Source organism: Cavia porcellus, unplaced genomic scaffold, assembly GCF_034190915.1.
Source record: "Cavia porcellus strain 051 isolate PalLab524CR breed Dunkin Hartley unplaced genomic scaffold, mCavPor4.1 scaffold_6, whole genome shotgun sequence".
In the NCBI taxonomy this organism is placed as follows: domain Eukaryota; kingdom Metazoa; phylum Chordata; class Mammalia; order Rodentia; family Caviidae; genus Cavia; species Cavia porcellus.
The window spans coordinates 38,551,117-38,566,076 of NW_026947489.1; the positions used below are offsets into that span (position 1 = coordinate 38,551,117).

Consider the following 14,960-nt stretch of genomic DNA (forward strand, 5'->3'; position numbering starts at 1 on the left):
ATAAGGATGTGCTATTAAGTAACAGAGCAGGGGAACAACTTCCAAGAGATAAAAGGCTGCCTGGAAGAATGAAGTGTGGATCCCAGATGGTGGAGGCAGAGAGTCAGACAAGGGCAAAAGCAGGGAGAAAGATAACCTTCTGAGTAGGAAAGCTTATATAAAGACTTAAAGAGAATGGGATGCAGAGAGTTATAGGAAACAGGATTTTCCAGCTGGAAAGAACACTGACCCAGCAAGTCCCTGGAGAAATTAGCCAGTGATTTATAGTAAAGGTTTCTAGGAAAGTTCGGGAGTAAAATCAAAGTAAGACTTTATGTTGACTTTTTTCCAGCAAGGTCCTGAGTGTATGCACAGCACATCATGACCCAAGCTCTACTGTCCTATCCTTCTTGCCCAGGGAGTGGCAGATCCCAGAGAACTATGCTACTGAGCCAGTCTCCAACTCTCACTCAGTTCTCTCTTCCATCCCTAGGATCCTGAAGTTCAGAAACATGCCACGCAAATCCTCAGAAACATGCTGAGGCAGGAGGAGAAAGAACTACAGGTGAGGTCACTGCTGAAGATAGCCTGGCCACTGCCTTAGTGAGACAATGATAGCGCAGTCTCCCAATGTATGCAATTCAGTTTACAGTTCATATAAAAAAAAAAAACCTGTAAAACCTTAAAAATAAAACTTCCAGATTACTGAAGAGTTGTCATTTGGACTTATTAAAGCAGAGATAGGTACAGTGGTGCATTCCTGTCATCCTAGCACTTGGGAGGTGAGGCAAGAGGATCATTGCAAGCTCAAGGCTAGCCTGGTCTATACAGCAAGACCCTATCTCAACTCTCCAACCCAACCCCAAAAAACAATTTGTTAATGCGTAATTTTACTAATAGAGTACATAGGATAATTGAGTTCCACAGGCAATAGATTAGGCTAGTGAACAGATGGTAAACCACATGCACAGAAGTGAGGGAACATTAAAACTGAGGAACATCAGAGCAAGTTGGAGTTGATCTTAGAGCTTTTCAAGGAAAGAATGGTAAGATGTCTGGAAGGTAGGGATGGGTAGTGAGTCCTGAGTGAGTGTTCTCAATAACAGGGTGAGAGCACAGGGGACGGGTTGATGGATGGGATGAAGAAAGATTTTGAGGCTAAGGAAGTGATTTGCGTAGAGAACAATCAGAAGATTGATTTGGCTGGCATGGAAATAATCAGTCCTACCATAGCTGTAACTTGCAATCTCCTCACCCCTTCATTTCAGTGCAACATGTTTCTTTTTCAGTGCTCACTGTGTGCATTGTCGTTGATATGTTTAAAATCTAATGGAGGAAATTCAAATTACAATAGCAGGGAGAATAGGAGGAACAAAGAATTGGCCATAAGAGGGCAATTAATTTAGTGATAGAACATGTGAGAAAAGGCTTCACAGGGGAAAGTATTCCATTGGGCCATGAAGCATAGGGCTTCAGGATTCAAAAGAGAAGAGGGAAGAATGCTAGTGAGTGGACAGCTTAGGTTAAATACATTCATTTATTCAACCAGCACTAAGTCTTGCTGTGTGCTAGATCCTATGTGCATTAGAATAGTGGACAAAAGTAGTGTTAAATTAGAAAGATAGATGAGAGATTAACCTTTGAGGAATTAGCAGTCCTACAGAACATGAATTGATGAGTAGAAATATACTGCATTATAAGTGATAATATTTATGTATATATATCAACAAAGAGTAATGAAGATACTGGTTACTTATAGGCCTCTAAGGAGCCGGGAATTTAGCTTAGTGGCATAAGTACCTGCCTGGCAAGCGTGAAGTTGTGAGTTCGATCCTCAGTACAAAAAAAAACCCAAAAAACCAGATAGACTCATATATCCATAGAATAGAATCCAGAGTCCCGAACTTAACATGATGTACGTTTATTGTCAGTTGATTTTCAACAAAAGCACCAGAACAATCCAATTGAGAAAAAATGGTATGAGGAACAACTGAATATCTATATGCAACAAATAAATTTGCACTTATCTTACACAATTAACAGAAATTAACTTACTGGACATGGTGGTGTACACCTTTAATCCTGGCATCTAGGAGGCTAAGGCAGGAGGATTTCTGTGAGTTTGAGGCCAGCCTAGGCCACATGGTTGAAGGCCAGCCCTAATTACAGAATGAGACCCTGACTCAAAAAAATGAAACAACAAAAGAAGTTAACTAAAATGAGTCAAAGAATTAAATGTAAGAGCTAAAACTTTTTAAAACTATAAAACTCTTAGAAGAAGAAAAATAGGTATAAATCTTCATGACCCTGGATTAGGCAGTGGTTTCTTTAATATGACACCAAAACTACAAACAGGATTGGGAGTATAACTTAGTGATAGGGGCTTGAGTTGCATGTGTGAGGCCATGTGTTCAATCCCTGGTACCACAGAAAATCAAAAGTACAGACAACCTGAATAAGATAATTGAGTTTCATCAAAATTCAAAACTTGCCAGATGCGTTGGCACAAGCTTAGGCTGTTGGGAAACAGGTCGGAGGATCACAAGTTCCAAGTCAGCCTAGAGAACTTAGTGAGACCCTGTCTCCAAATGAAAAATGAAAATGGGTTAGGGTATAGCTCAGTAGAATAGCTATACCTTGGGTTTGGTCCTCAGTACCACCAAAAAAGAAAGGTAAAAGGGTGGAGAGAAGAAAGAAAGAAAGATAAAAGGAAAGAAAAGTCAAATGATTAATACACATTTGAAAAGATGCTTGACATTGTTAGTCATGGGGAGCTAGCTGCTAATCAAACTGATAAACAGATACCACTTTATAATCAAAATAATGGAAAATGTCAAGTATTGGTAAGGATGTGGACAATGCTGAGAAATACGTGCTAATATTTTGTTTACATGTACACTGTCCAGAACTATTCTCATCATTAATGAATATAATAATATAAAATATTGCAGCTATGCTGGAGATTTAAAAAAAATTTTTTTTTCAGTTTATTTTTTTTTGTTTTTTTTGAGACAGGGTCTCACTATGTAGTCCAGCTTGGCCTCACACCCACAGTAATCCTCCTGCCTCAGCCTCCTAAGGCATGGAGCTACAACATTCAACTAGTTCTTCAAAATATTAAACCAAGATACTATATGACCCAGCAATTCCACTCCTAGGAAAGTACCCAAAAGAATTAAGAACGTATGTTCCCATAAAGCTTATATATGAACATGCAGAACAGTTTTATTTTTATCACCCAAAAAAAGTAGAAACAGCCCAAATGTGCACTAGCAAATGAATAGATAAGCAAAATGTCATATATCCATACAGTGGGGTATAACTCAGCCATAAAAAGCCATAAAAAAGGTGAAATATTAATACATACGCTGTAGCATAGCAGAACCCTGAAAACATGCCAACTCAAAAAAGCCAGACAAAAATCCAGAAATTGTGCGACTCCATTTGTATAGAATGTCCAGGCACATCTTTGGAGACAAAGGGGGTGCGTGATTGCCAAAGGGTGGAAGAAAGGGACATGATCAGTAATTGCCCACAGGTGTTAATTACCTTTCTCATGAAACTGTTGGGAATGTTCTGAATTAGAGAGTAGGGATGGTCACACAATTGTGTGAATATATAAAAACCACTGAATTATATACTTTACACTTGTGAAGCGTATCTGGCATGAATTACACCTCAATGACAATTTTTTAAAAGAATTTTAATTCTTGTAGCTCAAATGAAAGAATATTTGTACAGTTATTAGAAGACTTCATGAGGTGATGCTTGAGCTGGATTCAATCTGCTGTGACTAGAACATTGAAAAAGGCAGATGTTGAAAAGCAGTTTGGGCCATAAATATCATAAGGAGTTTGGATTTTGTCTAAAGGAAATGGCAATTGAGGAAAGGATTTATATAGGGGACTGATCACTTTTTCAAATCACAGTTCTTTTAGGGGAGCATGTTAAGTGAACTGATACATGGAAACCTAGGAGGCCATTATAGAGATGATGACAGATTTAACAACAGTAGGAGTCAGAACAAAGGGGAGGGAACAACAGGGGGAGACATCTCAGAGGTCAGGTGAGTGGAACTTGGCAGCTGTGAGGCAGAAGAAAAGATGGCCCAAAGTTTGGATGCCTAAGTAGGTGGTGATGCCATTGATGAAGCAAGATGGTGTAGAGGAGCAGAGTTTAGAGGAAAGAAATGAAGGTCAGACACTTTAGGTGTTCTGGATTTGAAAGTATACATGAAAATTCAGATAAAGAAGCTCCTCCATGCATATGGAGCTGAAAAGAAAATGCTGGATTCAAGTAGTAGTTTGTTGAATACTCTCAGTACCCAGATGATTGTTGAAATTGGGATCTGGATGAGATCTGTCAGGGCATCAGTGCAAAGAGGAGAGAGCTAAGGGTAGATGTGGGGACTTAGGTGCTTCTACAGCACAGTTTCATTTTGTATTTGTTCCTTGAAAGAGTAGCTGTTTGAGGTAATCGGGAAAACACTAGGTTCTATTTGTTGAGTAATGACCAGAAGCCAGAAAATAGGGGCTCTGAATGTTCGCCACTGTTTTGAAACATTGGCTGTGAAAGGAAGGAGAACAAAATGGGGCAGTGGCTTGAGGAATATACCTGGGTTGCTAGAAAAGAGTTCTTTGTGGTGTGTGGGGTGAAGGAAAGGAGTAGAAAAACAATGTATGCGAACAGTGTCTAGAAAAGTGCCAAAAGCAGTTTGGGGGATTGACAGGATGTTTTCTTTTCTAAGGCAGGAGAGAAAATGGCTGAAGATGTGTGGAAGTAGGATGAAGTTAGGAACTGTCTTACCAGATGATATTGCATGCTGGGAGTGAGGGAAGGGCTGGGGCTTGATAAGCATGGAAAGCATAAAACATTAAATGTAAAGAATTGGTGCATATGGTGTTGCACACCTGTAATCTCAGCATTTGAGAGACTGAGGCAGAAGGATTGCTGCAAGTTCAGGCCAGCCTGAACTACATAGTGAGATCCTGTAAAATAAAAGTGAGAAATTTTTAAAAGATTTTCAGGTAGCAGGAAGCCCCAGATGAACTTAACTAATGTGTGTGAATATAACATCTTTCTCTGTTTAATCAACAAGCTTTGTCAGCTGTCTGCTTTTATAGTAAAATATGAGTAGCTGGTTGGGTACCATCAGACATTCTGCAAGTACTTCACAGTATTCAATTCAGATCTTAACAACCATCCCATGAGGCAGGCAGTGTCATCTCCATTTTATCAGTGAGGATATATTCAGGATTTCCAAGTCTACACAGCTGTTAAGTGGTGGAAGCACAATTCAAAGGCAGGTCTACCTTAGGTACTGTGCTCCACTCTGCTGAATGCTAGAAAGAGTAGTAGCTGAGGGTCAGAATGGTTCCTGTTCTCCAGGAGCAGCAGGGATGGTAACTGCTCTAGTTGGCCTTCTTCCTCTCTTCTCTTAGGGTTTTCATTGTGCGTAAGTCTTCTTTTTTAACCCTCTTTTGTGGATTTATCAGTCGCTCATTTTTCACACTTGAATGAGAGTCAAGGAAGATCCTACTTAGGATGAGGGAGTTGAGCCAGACCTTAAACAATGAGTTAGATTAAGACAGGCCCTTGTATTTTGTCTTATTTTTCTAGCTGCTTCACATGTTCTCTTTCTCATCACTTGCCCTTTTTCTGATCCTAAGTGATGGTGCCTCTACTAGAAGACAGGTCTCTTCCCTCTCCTCCTTGTATTTGGATAACTGCCTGTTTTCCCCTCTGGTCAGTTGGCCGCTCTCTACTAACCACCCCTCTGCATTTTCCCCTCCTCCTCCTTTTCCTCCTCATCCCTCCCCAGCGTATCTGTGAGGTGTATAGCCGGAACCCTGCCAGCCTGCTGGAAGAGCAAATCGAAGGTGCCCGTCGGCGAGTCACTCAGTTACAGCTGAAGATCCAGCAGGAGACAGGTGGCTTAGTGGTGAGTGATAGTAGGCGTAGATCTAGGAAGGACACCATGCAATTGGTTTTGGGGTAGAATGAGGGAAAAGGCCAAGGCAGGAGGCCTCCAAGTAATGGCAGGATCCAACACTGAGCTTTTGTTTCATATTCTACAAAGAAGAGGCTGAGCACTGTCACACACTTGGAATACTATGTAAAGGAATAGCTTATTTCTTGCTCTCCTAGAACTCACAGTTGCCTTAGAAAAAAGGAAATAGGAAACCAGACTCCCAGCTTCTGCCTCTAATGATCCTTCCCTTCTGTATAGTTTGCTTATGATAGATGCATATTCCTACCCTGTTTTTCAGGACTCATCTGATAGCTCTCCCACCACCTGTCCTTCAAGTAACAGGTCTTCTCAAAGAAATCCAATAGTATTCTAAAGTCAGTTAGGTAAAGATTCCCCAGTCAGCTGACCGGGCTTTACATCAGTATTGTAAAACTCTGCAGCAAATTCCAGATAGGGATGGTTCTCTGTTTTCATCAGGGACTTAGTTTATCTCTCTCCCCCCCCCCACCCATCTCCCCATCTTCCTCCCTCTCTCCCCTCCCTCCCTCTCTTGAGACAGGGTCTTTTTATGTAGTTCAGGTTTGCCTTGAACTCGCTGAATAGTCCAGGCTGGCCTTGAACTTGATCCTCTTGCTCTGCCTGTAAAATGCTGGGATTTCAGGCACGCACTACCATACCTGACTGTTATTCTTATCTCCATCAAACCTCAGTAACTCCGTAGAAACTTTAAAATCACCAAGAACAATATTTTCCAAAACCAACAGAAATTATTTAAAGCTTATCTAGTTAAGACTTAATTTAAGGCTTTTTTATTTGGGAATAAAGTGTTCATTTTCTGAAGGATTTCTCATATTACATAGTGAACCAGAACTTAGGTTGCAGAATTAGGCAACCTAGTTTCAAATCCTAGCTCAAGTTACCATTAACTTTTTGGACAAATTATTTACTCCCTAGGAGGCTCAGTTTCCTTATTTGTACGATGGAGATTATAGTAGAATCTGCCTAGCTGCGTATGGTGGGATATGCCTGTATTTCCAGTATTCTGGAAAGCTGAGGCAGGAAGATTCCAATTTTGAGTCCACCCTGAGCAATTTAGGAAGAGCTTGTCTTAACAGTGGGGGTGGAGGTGGCTAAGGATGTAACTCAGGGTAGAGGCCCTAAGTACAATCCTCAGTACCACACACACAAACACACTGGTGTCCACCTAATAGAGTACTGTCAGAACTAAAACATTCCCTGACACGGGGGCCAGTGCATATTTACTGCCGCTGCCATTGCTGGGACCCATGTGTTTATGAGATAGAGAATCTGAGACACTGAGCTTGGAGTCTGGAGATGAGCTCCAACCCTGGCTTTAGAGTTGACCTGCTGTGTCCTCGGGCAGGTTACTAAAGATCTGAGCTTCTATTCATCTATCACATGGAAGTAGCCTGCTTCACTCAGACAGAGTTACTGAAAGATTAAGTGCAGTCCAGAAGAGCACTTTGTAAATAGTTAAATACCGGCAATCACATCCTCTCCAATGCCTGGTGCTATCAGTCTAGCCGACATCTGTCAGTCCTCCCCAGTGAACTCAGAGGTAAACATTTTACGTCTTTCCTTAGTATCTGCTTGAGCTTTTTGTACTCCTTGATAGTTCTTTGCTGTATCTTACCTGAAAAGGACAATAGGTGTTCCGAAGTCCAGAATAACAAGTGCAGTGAGAAGTTTTGCATTTTAGTAAGGGTAAGGCTCCTTCTCACCATTAGGGGTCACCATCCTCTCAAACAGCACAAATGAAATATCTCTTCTAGCTGGATATTTTTAAGAGAGTGAATCAGAAGTGACCACTAAGTATAAGCAGATACACTCCGATTGGAGAAGGGAGACAAGAGGAGGGAGAGGCTCACAGAATTTGCCTGCCCTCTGGGCTTTTCTCTTTCAGGACGTTCTTCCTCTCTATGGAGATGTCAATCAGAGACCATCAGAAGGTGAGTCCTCTGTAATCCCTTTTTTCTGTGCCTTATAGTGCAGGTATCTTTCTCTTTTCCTCATCCCATGGGGTAGATTCTGGGAAAGAAATAAAGAGTATCTGTGCTTTGGGAAATAGGATAATGGGAAAAAGCAGTACTGATACACAGGATAACCAAGCAGAGTAGAAATGAGCATGTGCTCAAGAGCAGTGGCTCGATAAGGATCAGGCAGATACTGAGATGAATTTGGTCCTTAAAACAGCTTACCTAGGAACACTTGATACTCGGAGACTCCGCAGATACTGCTTGTGAAAATGGGTCAGTGGCAGATGAGTTGAGATGGGTAGGAATGACTGGAGTTATGCTTCAGGAGATGAGATGTCTCAAGCACAGGTACAGGGGTAGGGGGAGCTAGGAGTGGTGAGAGTGGAATGGAGGTGTACCCAGAGAATCCGAGGGCCATGAATGAGAACCAAGGACAACCAGCAGAAGAAAAGATGGTGACAGTGTCCCGATCTTACCCTGAATACAAGTACCTAGAATAAAGGTGTTTCTTTCCCACAGCCCTACCATCTAGACTGTTCTTTTCAGGCCACCTCTCTCTAGAGTCCCAGGAGGCAGACAGTGGCTTGGATTCTGGGACAGAACGCTTCCCCTCGCTCAGTGAGGTGAGTGTTGGGAGGGCTGAGGCCTATTCAGAACTGCATTTACTGCCCCTTCCCTGAGCACATGGGCACTGTGCTACTCATGGCTATGACCTGTCCCCTAGGCACCTCTTTTAGTCACTGTGCTCTGGGTCCCAAAAGAAAGGTTTCAGGTAGTGAGTGCCCTTATGCCGTATCCACAAATCTGTCTCTATTCTATCATAGTCAACTCTTGGATAGCCAGTTGGATGGAGAGGGAGACCAACCATGTTATTAACTGTCATAGATCTTAAGAGAATAAGGGAGTAGAACACAAATCATCAGTAATACAACCAGAAATATTTCTAGCTGGCCAGTAGTTTTTCTTTGCTACAGATGTTTTTTCTACTTGAACAACTTGTCTTGTTTAGAGTGGTCAGAGAATTCCAGGATTTGACTCTCAAAGGTAAAAGTATTGTCAACTTTCATGTATAAACTGTACATATAAACTTACAACATGAGTAGAAAAAGTAATAATGGTAACAGTAAAACATTCACTTAGCGAGATAATTAAATAGGTGAATAAGTAATGGAAAATGTGATTAAAAAAAAAAGCTAATTTACGTATTTGGACTTTTATTTCCTCACTGCTGCAGTCTGTTGGTGGGAAGATGATCAGTACATTTGAAAGGACCAATATGTGGGAAATTAAAAAAGAGAGGGAGAAAAAGAGTGGTGCCAGGTAGGGTAGGTGTCCTTAAGTAATCTGTAATTGATGTTATATAGGAAGTGATGTAGTTGGTGGGCTTTGGGTTAAAACTGCCTAATTGAATCTAGGGCATATATTCTGAGCTCTTTGATCTTTAGCAATTCTCATACCTTTCTAAACCTTAGTTGCTTTGTGTAAAAAGTAAGATAAATGATAGTACCTATCTCAGAGAGCCAGTGAAAGCATTAAATGAGATACTGTGTAATTGAGGTACAGTATTATGCAAGCTTGGTTCTTGGCAGCAAGTGAACTGAGCCCTGAGAGTCTCCTGGACCAGGTTCCTTCTAACAGAGTTCTCTGTTCTTCTAGTCATTGGTGAATCGCAACTCAGTACTGTCAGACCCTGGACTAGATAGTCCTCGAACCTCCCCTGTGATCATGGCCAGGCTGGGCCAGCACCATAGACGGCAGGGCTCGGACACATCAGTCCTCCTAACCAGTGACCAGGTAAGTGATCAGAGTGATTGGAGCCATCCAGTTAAGTGATCGAAGTTCCCCCTTTCAGAACTGCAGTTTGGAGGCATGGTTATTATACTACATGGTCTTAAATAGTCAGACTAATCCCTGCTGTGGCCACTAACAATTGGCAAAGGTCACTTAGAGAACCAGTGAAAAAAGGTATGGTATAAATAAAATAGGAAAGTCAGGCCATCTCAGTTTCTACAGGAAGTCAGTGGATGTGGCAGCCGAGCAGGTAGCTGGTCTTCCTTTTAATGTCTGGATCGAATAGGAAACCAGTTTCTTTAGTGTTTCTGCAGAATACTGGTTTTCAGTATTCTCTTTCCTTAGCAAAACCTTTTTGTCAAAATCTTGCTATTTAGAATTCTATTGTAGAAAACATAAAAATGTAATGTTTCTGGGACCTTTGTGGTCAGCCTCCCCCACCTTCAGGGTGCACTCCATGGAGCCCTAGGTTCTGCAAGATGGGTTTTGAAAGCTCCACTGTCAAGGGTAGAGCCAGGTCTAGGGGAGATTTCAGGAAGGCAGATTTGGGCTTAGCATAAAAACAGAGAACTTGAGCTTTCTGGCAATAGAATGGACTGACTTGGCAGCCAGAGGAGCCTGTCCTTTTGCAATCAGAAACCACTATGCCTGATAGACAATGGAAAGCAGTCTTCTAGTTCTGTCAGGTGGTGCCTTTTTTTGTTGTTATTGTTTTTGGTTTTTGTCTTTTTGAGACAGAGTCTCTCTGTGCAGTTAGGCTGGCCTTGAGCTGACTGTGTAGCCGAGGCTGGTCTCGAACTCGCAATGATTCTCCTGCCTCAGCCTCCCGAGTGCCTGGATTAAAGGCATGAGCCACCTCGCCCGGTTTAAATAGTGTTTTTTCTTTTCTTTCTTTTTTTTTTGTCTTTTTCATTTTTATCGGTACCGGGGATCGAACTCACGACTGCCTGCTTGCAAGGCAGGCGTTTATGCCGCTAAGCTAAATCTCCAGCCCCCTAAATAGTGTTTTTTAAATTACCATCATGATGCATTCTTATCCACATTTCAGCTGTGTAATGTTATGCAATATTTTTCCTTGAGCTTATTTTTTAAAACTTTAATTCATTTTAAAGTTAATCTGTAAATTAAAACCAGTGTCATGCTATAAAGCAAGATAAATGTAAAGCTAAGTATACGTTTAGAAACAATTTTATGAAGATTAACTAAAAGCTGTAGAACAGTGTAGATAGAAAGCTTATGTTTAAAAAAGAAATTGTCTCCTTCCTAAGATGTCTCTGGATGAACACATGAGAATCTAACAGTTAGAATTGATGGCTTAAGTACAGATGTAGGAGGGAGGCTTTTCGTTATATTTACCCTTTTGTATCCTTCCAATTCTAGATTATGTGAATGCGTAACTTATTTTAAAAGTAGATTATTATTATTATTATTATTATTATTACTATTATTTTGGTGTCAGGGATTGAACTCATGACTTTGCGTTTGCCAAGCAGGCACTTATGCCACTTAGCTAAACCCCCGGCCCTAAAAGTAAATTTAAAATAAGCTGAAAATAAACTAGTTGAACTCAATCTTTCGCTTGTCATCAGCTTTAATTAAGGCCAAAGCCAGTTCTGCCTTTGTAAAAGGTACTAAAGATGGACTAGCAGTAGGCTAAAGTGTTCTCTGGGTTAATCAAAAGGATTATATGAAATGAAAAGATGCTAACTTTCTTACAGTGTGATTCAGTGCTATATAATGCCACATCCAGGTACCATCCAGAATCACATTGAACCTAACTAAAATTATCTTGAATTCTACCAATGGTACACTTCCTACACTGGAAGACATTGATATAAGAAAATATACAGTTAGTATTAAAAATTGTGAGTTGCTACCCTTTGGTAAACCATGAAATCAATACTGGAGATCAAACACAGTGTTTACTTTAATGAAGTAGAGTCTAATACCATGGAAAAGAAAACATCAATTCATTGTAGGTCAGAAAGCCGTTATTTATCTACATCTGTCTTTAGAGTTTTACCTATTTTGTCTTCCACAGATTGAGTGTTTCTATTTTAATATTTAGATCTTTAATCCATTTTAATTTTAGTTTAGTACATGGTGAAAGATATGGATCTAGGTTTGGTCTTCTACATATGGAGAGGCAGATTTCCCAGCACCATTTGTTAATGAAGTTATCCTTCCTCTAGTGAAAATGTTTGGCCCCCTTGTTAAAGATCAGGTAGAAAGGTGTCCTTGGAATTGTTTATACATTCCCCTTTTCTGTGCCATTAATACACAAAGGTCTTTTTGCCAACACCATGCTTTTTAAAATCACTATAATTTTGTAATACAACTTAAAAGTCCAAGATTGTGATGCTTCCTGCCTTGCTCCTGTTGCCCAAGCTTGCTTTTGCTATTCTGGGTCTCTTCTGACTCCATATGAATCTTGGGGTGTTTTTCTCTGGTTCTGTGGTCTTTTGATTGGAATTTTATTAAAACTGTATCAGTTTTGGAAGTAGGGCTATTTTGACTCTATCACTTTTGCCTATGTAAGAATAAGGAGTATCTTTTCTGATGGAATAGGAGATACCATTTTCTGATGTCCTTTTGAATCTCCTTTCAGAGTACTCTAGTTTTCATGGAAGAGGTCTTTCACTTTTTGGTTAGCTTAATTCCTAAGTATTTTGTTTTTCTTGATGCTATTGTGAAGGTACTGTTTTTGTAATTTCTCAGTGAGTTTATTATTGGTACATAGGAATGCGATTTATTTTTGTGTGTTGATTTTGTATGCTGCTACAATTACTGAATTTGGTTATTTGTTGAGTCTTTTGATGGAATTTTTTGGAGTCTTCTATATAGAAGATCATGTCATCTGCAAATAACGATAATTTAACTTCATCTTTTCCTATACATAGCTCTTTTTTTTTTTTTTTTTTTGTCTTTTTCGGTACCGGGGATCGAACTCACGACTGCCTGCTTGCAAGGCAGGCGCTTATGCCGCTGAGCTAAATCCCCAGCTCCCTATACATAGCTCTTTTATTTCTTTCTCTTCCCTGATTCTCTAGCTAATGTTTGTCTTGTCTTGTTCCTGATTTTAGAGGGAAAACTTTAGCTTCTCTCCATTTAATATGATGTTGTCCTTTGGTTTGCTGTAAATGGCTTTCATTAAATTGAGATAAGGTCTTTCTATACCTATTTTCTTTCAGGTTTTTTTTAATCATGAATGGATGTCGAATTTTGTCAAAGGCTTTTTCTGTAGCCGTTGAGATGATCATGTGATTTCTGTCCTTGCTTCTGTTTATGTGGTCTATTACATATATTAATTTGCATAGATTGACTATCCCTGGAATTATTCTCTTTACTCGTGGTGTATATCTTTTTTTTTTTTTTCTTTAAAGCAAAACAGGAAAAAGGTTAGAAATAATACAGAATTTCAAAAAAATAGTAAGAAATCAACACTAGTTAATAGATTGTGAGTTTTCTGTTCACCGTGTTGGTGATATCTTTTGGAGTGCAAAAACTAAAAGTGAGATCACAGTTGTTGATTCTTGGAAGTTTTTCCCGGGCAGGTTGCGTTTTGTTCATGAACTCTTTGCCTACCCCAGTGTCATCAAGATTTTTACCTATCTTGTCTTCTTGTAGATTTAGTGTTTCTATTTTAATATTTAGATCTTTGATCCATTTTTACTTCAGTACATGGTGAAAGACATGAGTCTAGTTTCAGTCTTTGGCATGTGGAAAGCCAATTTTTCCAGCACCATTTATTAAACAGGCTAATAAGGTGGCTGAGTGCCATTGTAGTCGTATTTGCATCTTCTAATCTGTTCCATTGATCCTCGGGTCTTTTTTTCTTTTTCTTTCTTTCTTTCTTTTTTTTTTTATTTTATTTTTTTTATTTTTTGCTAGTACCATGCTGATTTTATCACTGTAGCTTTGTAGTATAATTTCAAGTCAGGAATTGAGATGCCTCCTGCCTTGCTTTTGTTGCCCAGATACATATCTTTCTTATGATTTGTTGCATTCTGTTTTCTAGTATCTTACTGAAAATTTTGTATCTGTGTTCATTAAAGGAGTTAGCCCATAATTTTTTTTTGGTTGGGTCTTTTTCTCATTTTGAAATCAGGGTAATGCTAGCTTCTAGGAATGACTTTGGGAGTACTCCTTCCTGATTTAATTAAAGAATTTAGAGAGTATCTTCTCTAAAGTTCTTGTAAAATTCGGCAATGTATACATTGGAATCTGGGATTTTCTTAATTTATGAGGTGTTTTTGTTTTTATTTCTTCAATTTCATTGTCTGAGCTGCTGGGCATGGTGACACACACATAATACTCCCAGCACTTGGGAGGCTTGCCATGAATTCAAGGCCAATCTGTACTACATAGCAAGACTCTGTCTCAAAAAAACAGAAAATATTTTTGTTGCCTGAAAAAAAAAACCTATCTCAAAAAAAGAAAAAAAAATTACAATGGATTCTGCTGAAATCCAGAAGATCATTGGTAACAACCTTGAGAACATACACTCTAATGAAATGGAGAATTCAGAATAGATTCTTCGATACATATGAACTACCAAAGCTGAACCAAGAAGGTATAAAAATCCTGAATAATCCAGTATCAGGCCGTGAAATTGTTTTTAGTTTTTGTCGTTTTGTTTTGTTGTTACTGTTTTTGAGACAGGATCACACTGTGTAGTGTACGGTCTGGCCTCAATCCCACAGTGATTCTCTTGCCTCAGCGTCCTGAGATTACAGGCATGCATCGCTGTGTCTTTGTACTAGTTTTTTTGTTGCTGGTGGTGGTGGTAGTGGTGGTATTTTTTTTGTTGTTTTTTTGTTTTTATATTGGGATTCAAATTCATAACCTTGCACTTACCAGGCAAGCGCCTGAGCCACTGAGCTAAATCCCTGACTGCACTAGTTTTAGATTGAAATTATTCTTGAAATGCATCATTAATGTTATTTATTTGAGCTTGCTCTGTTTTTCTGATGTGCGCATTAACAGATTCAAACTTTCTTCTTAAGACTACTTTCATTGTGTCTCTTAGGTTCCAGTATGTTGTATTGTCATTTTCGTTTGATTCTAGGAACTTATTTCTTCTTTGATATCTTCTGTGATTCACTGATTTTTGAAGAGGTTATTGCTTAATATCTACGTGTTTGCATAGTTTCTATTGCCACTGATTTATAGTTTCACTGCTCTATGATCTGATATTATGCATGGGATAATTTCTATTCTTT

General features: G+C 39.5%; 1 protein-coding gene across 16 annotated transcripts in view; it reads left to right on the top strand.

The window, feature by feature from the left end:
• Positions 1–14,960, top strand: part of Arhgef11 (Rho guanine nucleotide exchange factor 11) — a 117,974-nt gene that overhangs the window by 67,897 nt on the left and 35,117 nt on the right. For 9 of the 16 annotated variants that reach the window (XM_013158671.3, XM_063250345.1, XM_063250338.1 and 6 more), the window contains 5 exons: positions 473–544; positions 5,801–5,920; positions 7,875–7,920; positions 8,467–8,570; positions 9,604–9,741. In XM_013158671.3, coding sequence (XP_013014125.2) covers positions 473–544; positions 5,801–5,920; positions 7,875–7,920; positions 8,467–8,570; positions 9,604–9,741 — 480 coding nt within the window. The remainder of the gene's footprint in view (positions 1–472; positions 545–5,800; positions 5,921–7,874; positions 7,921–8,466; positions 8,571–9,603; positions 9,742–14,960) is intronic. The other 7 variants (XM_063250340.1, XM_063250341.1, XM_063250344.1 and 4 more) reach the window with 3 other exon arrangements.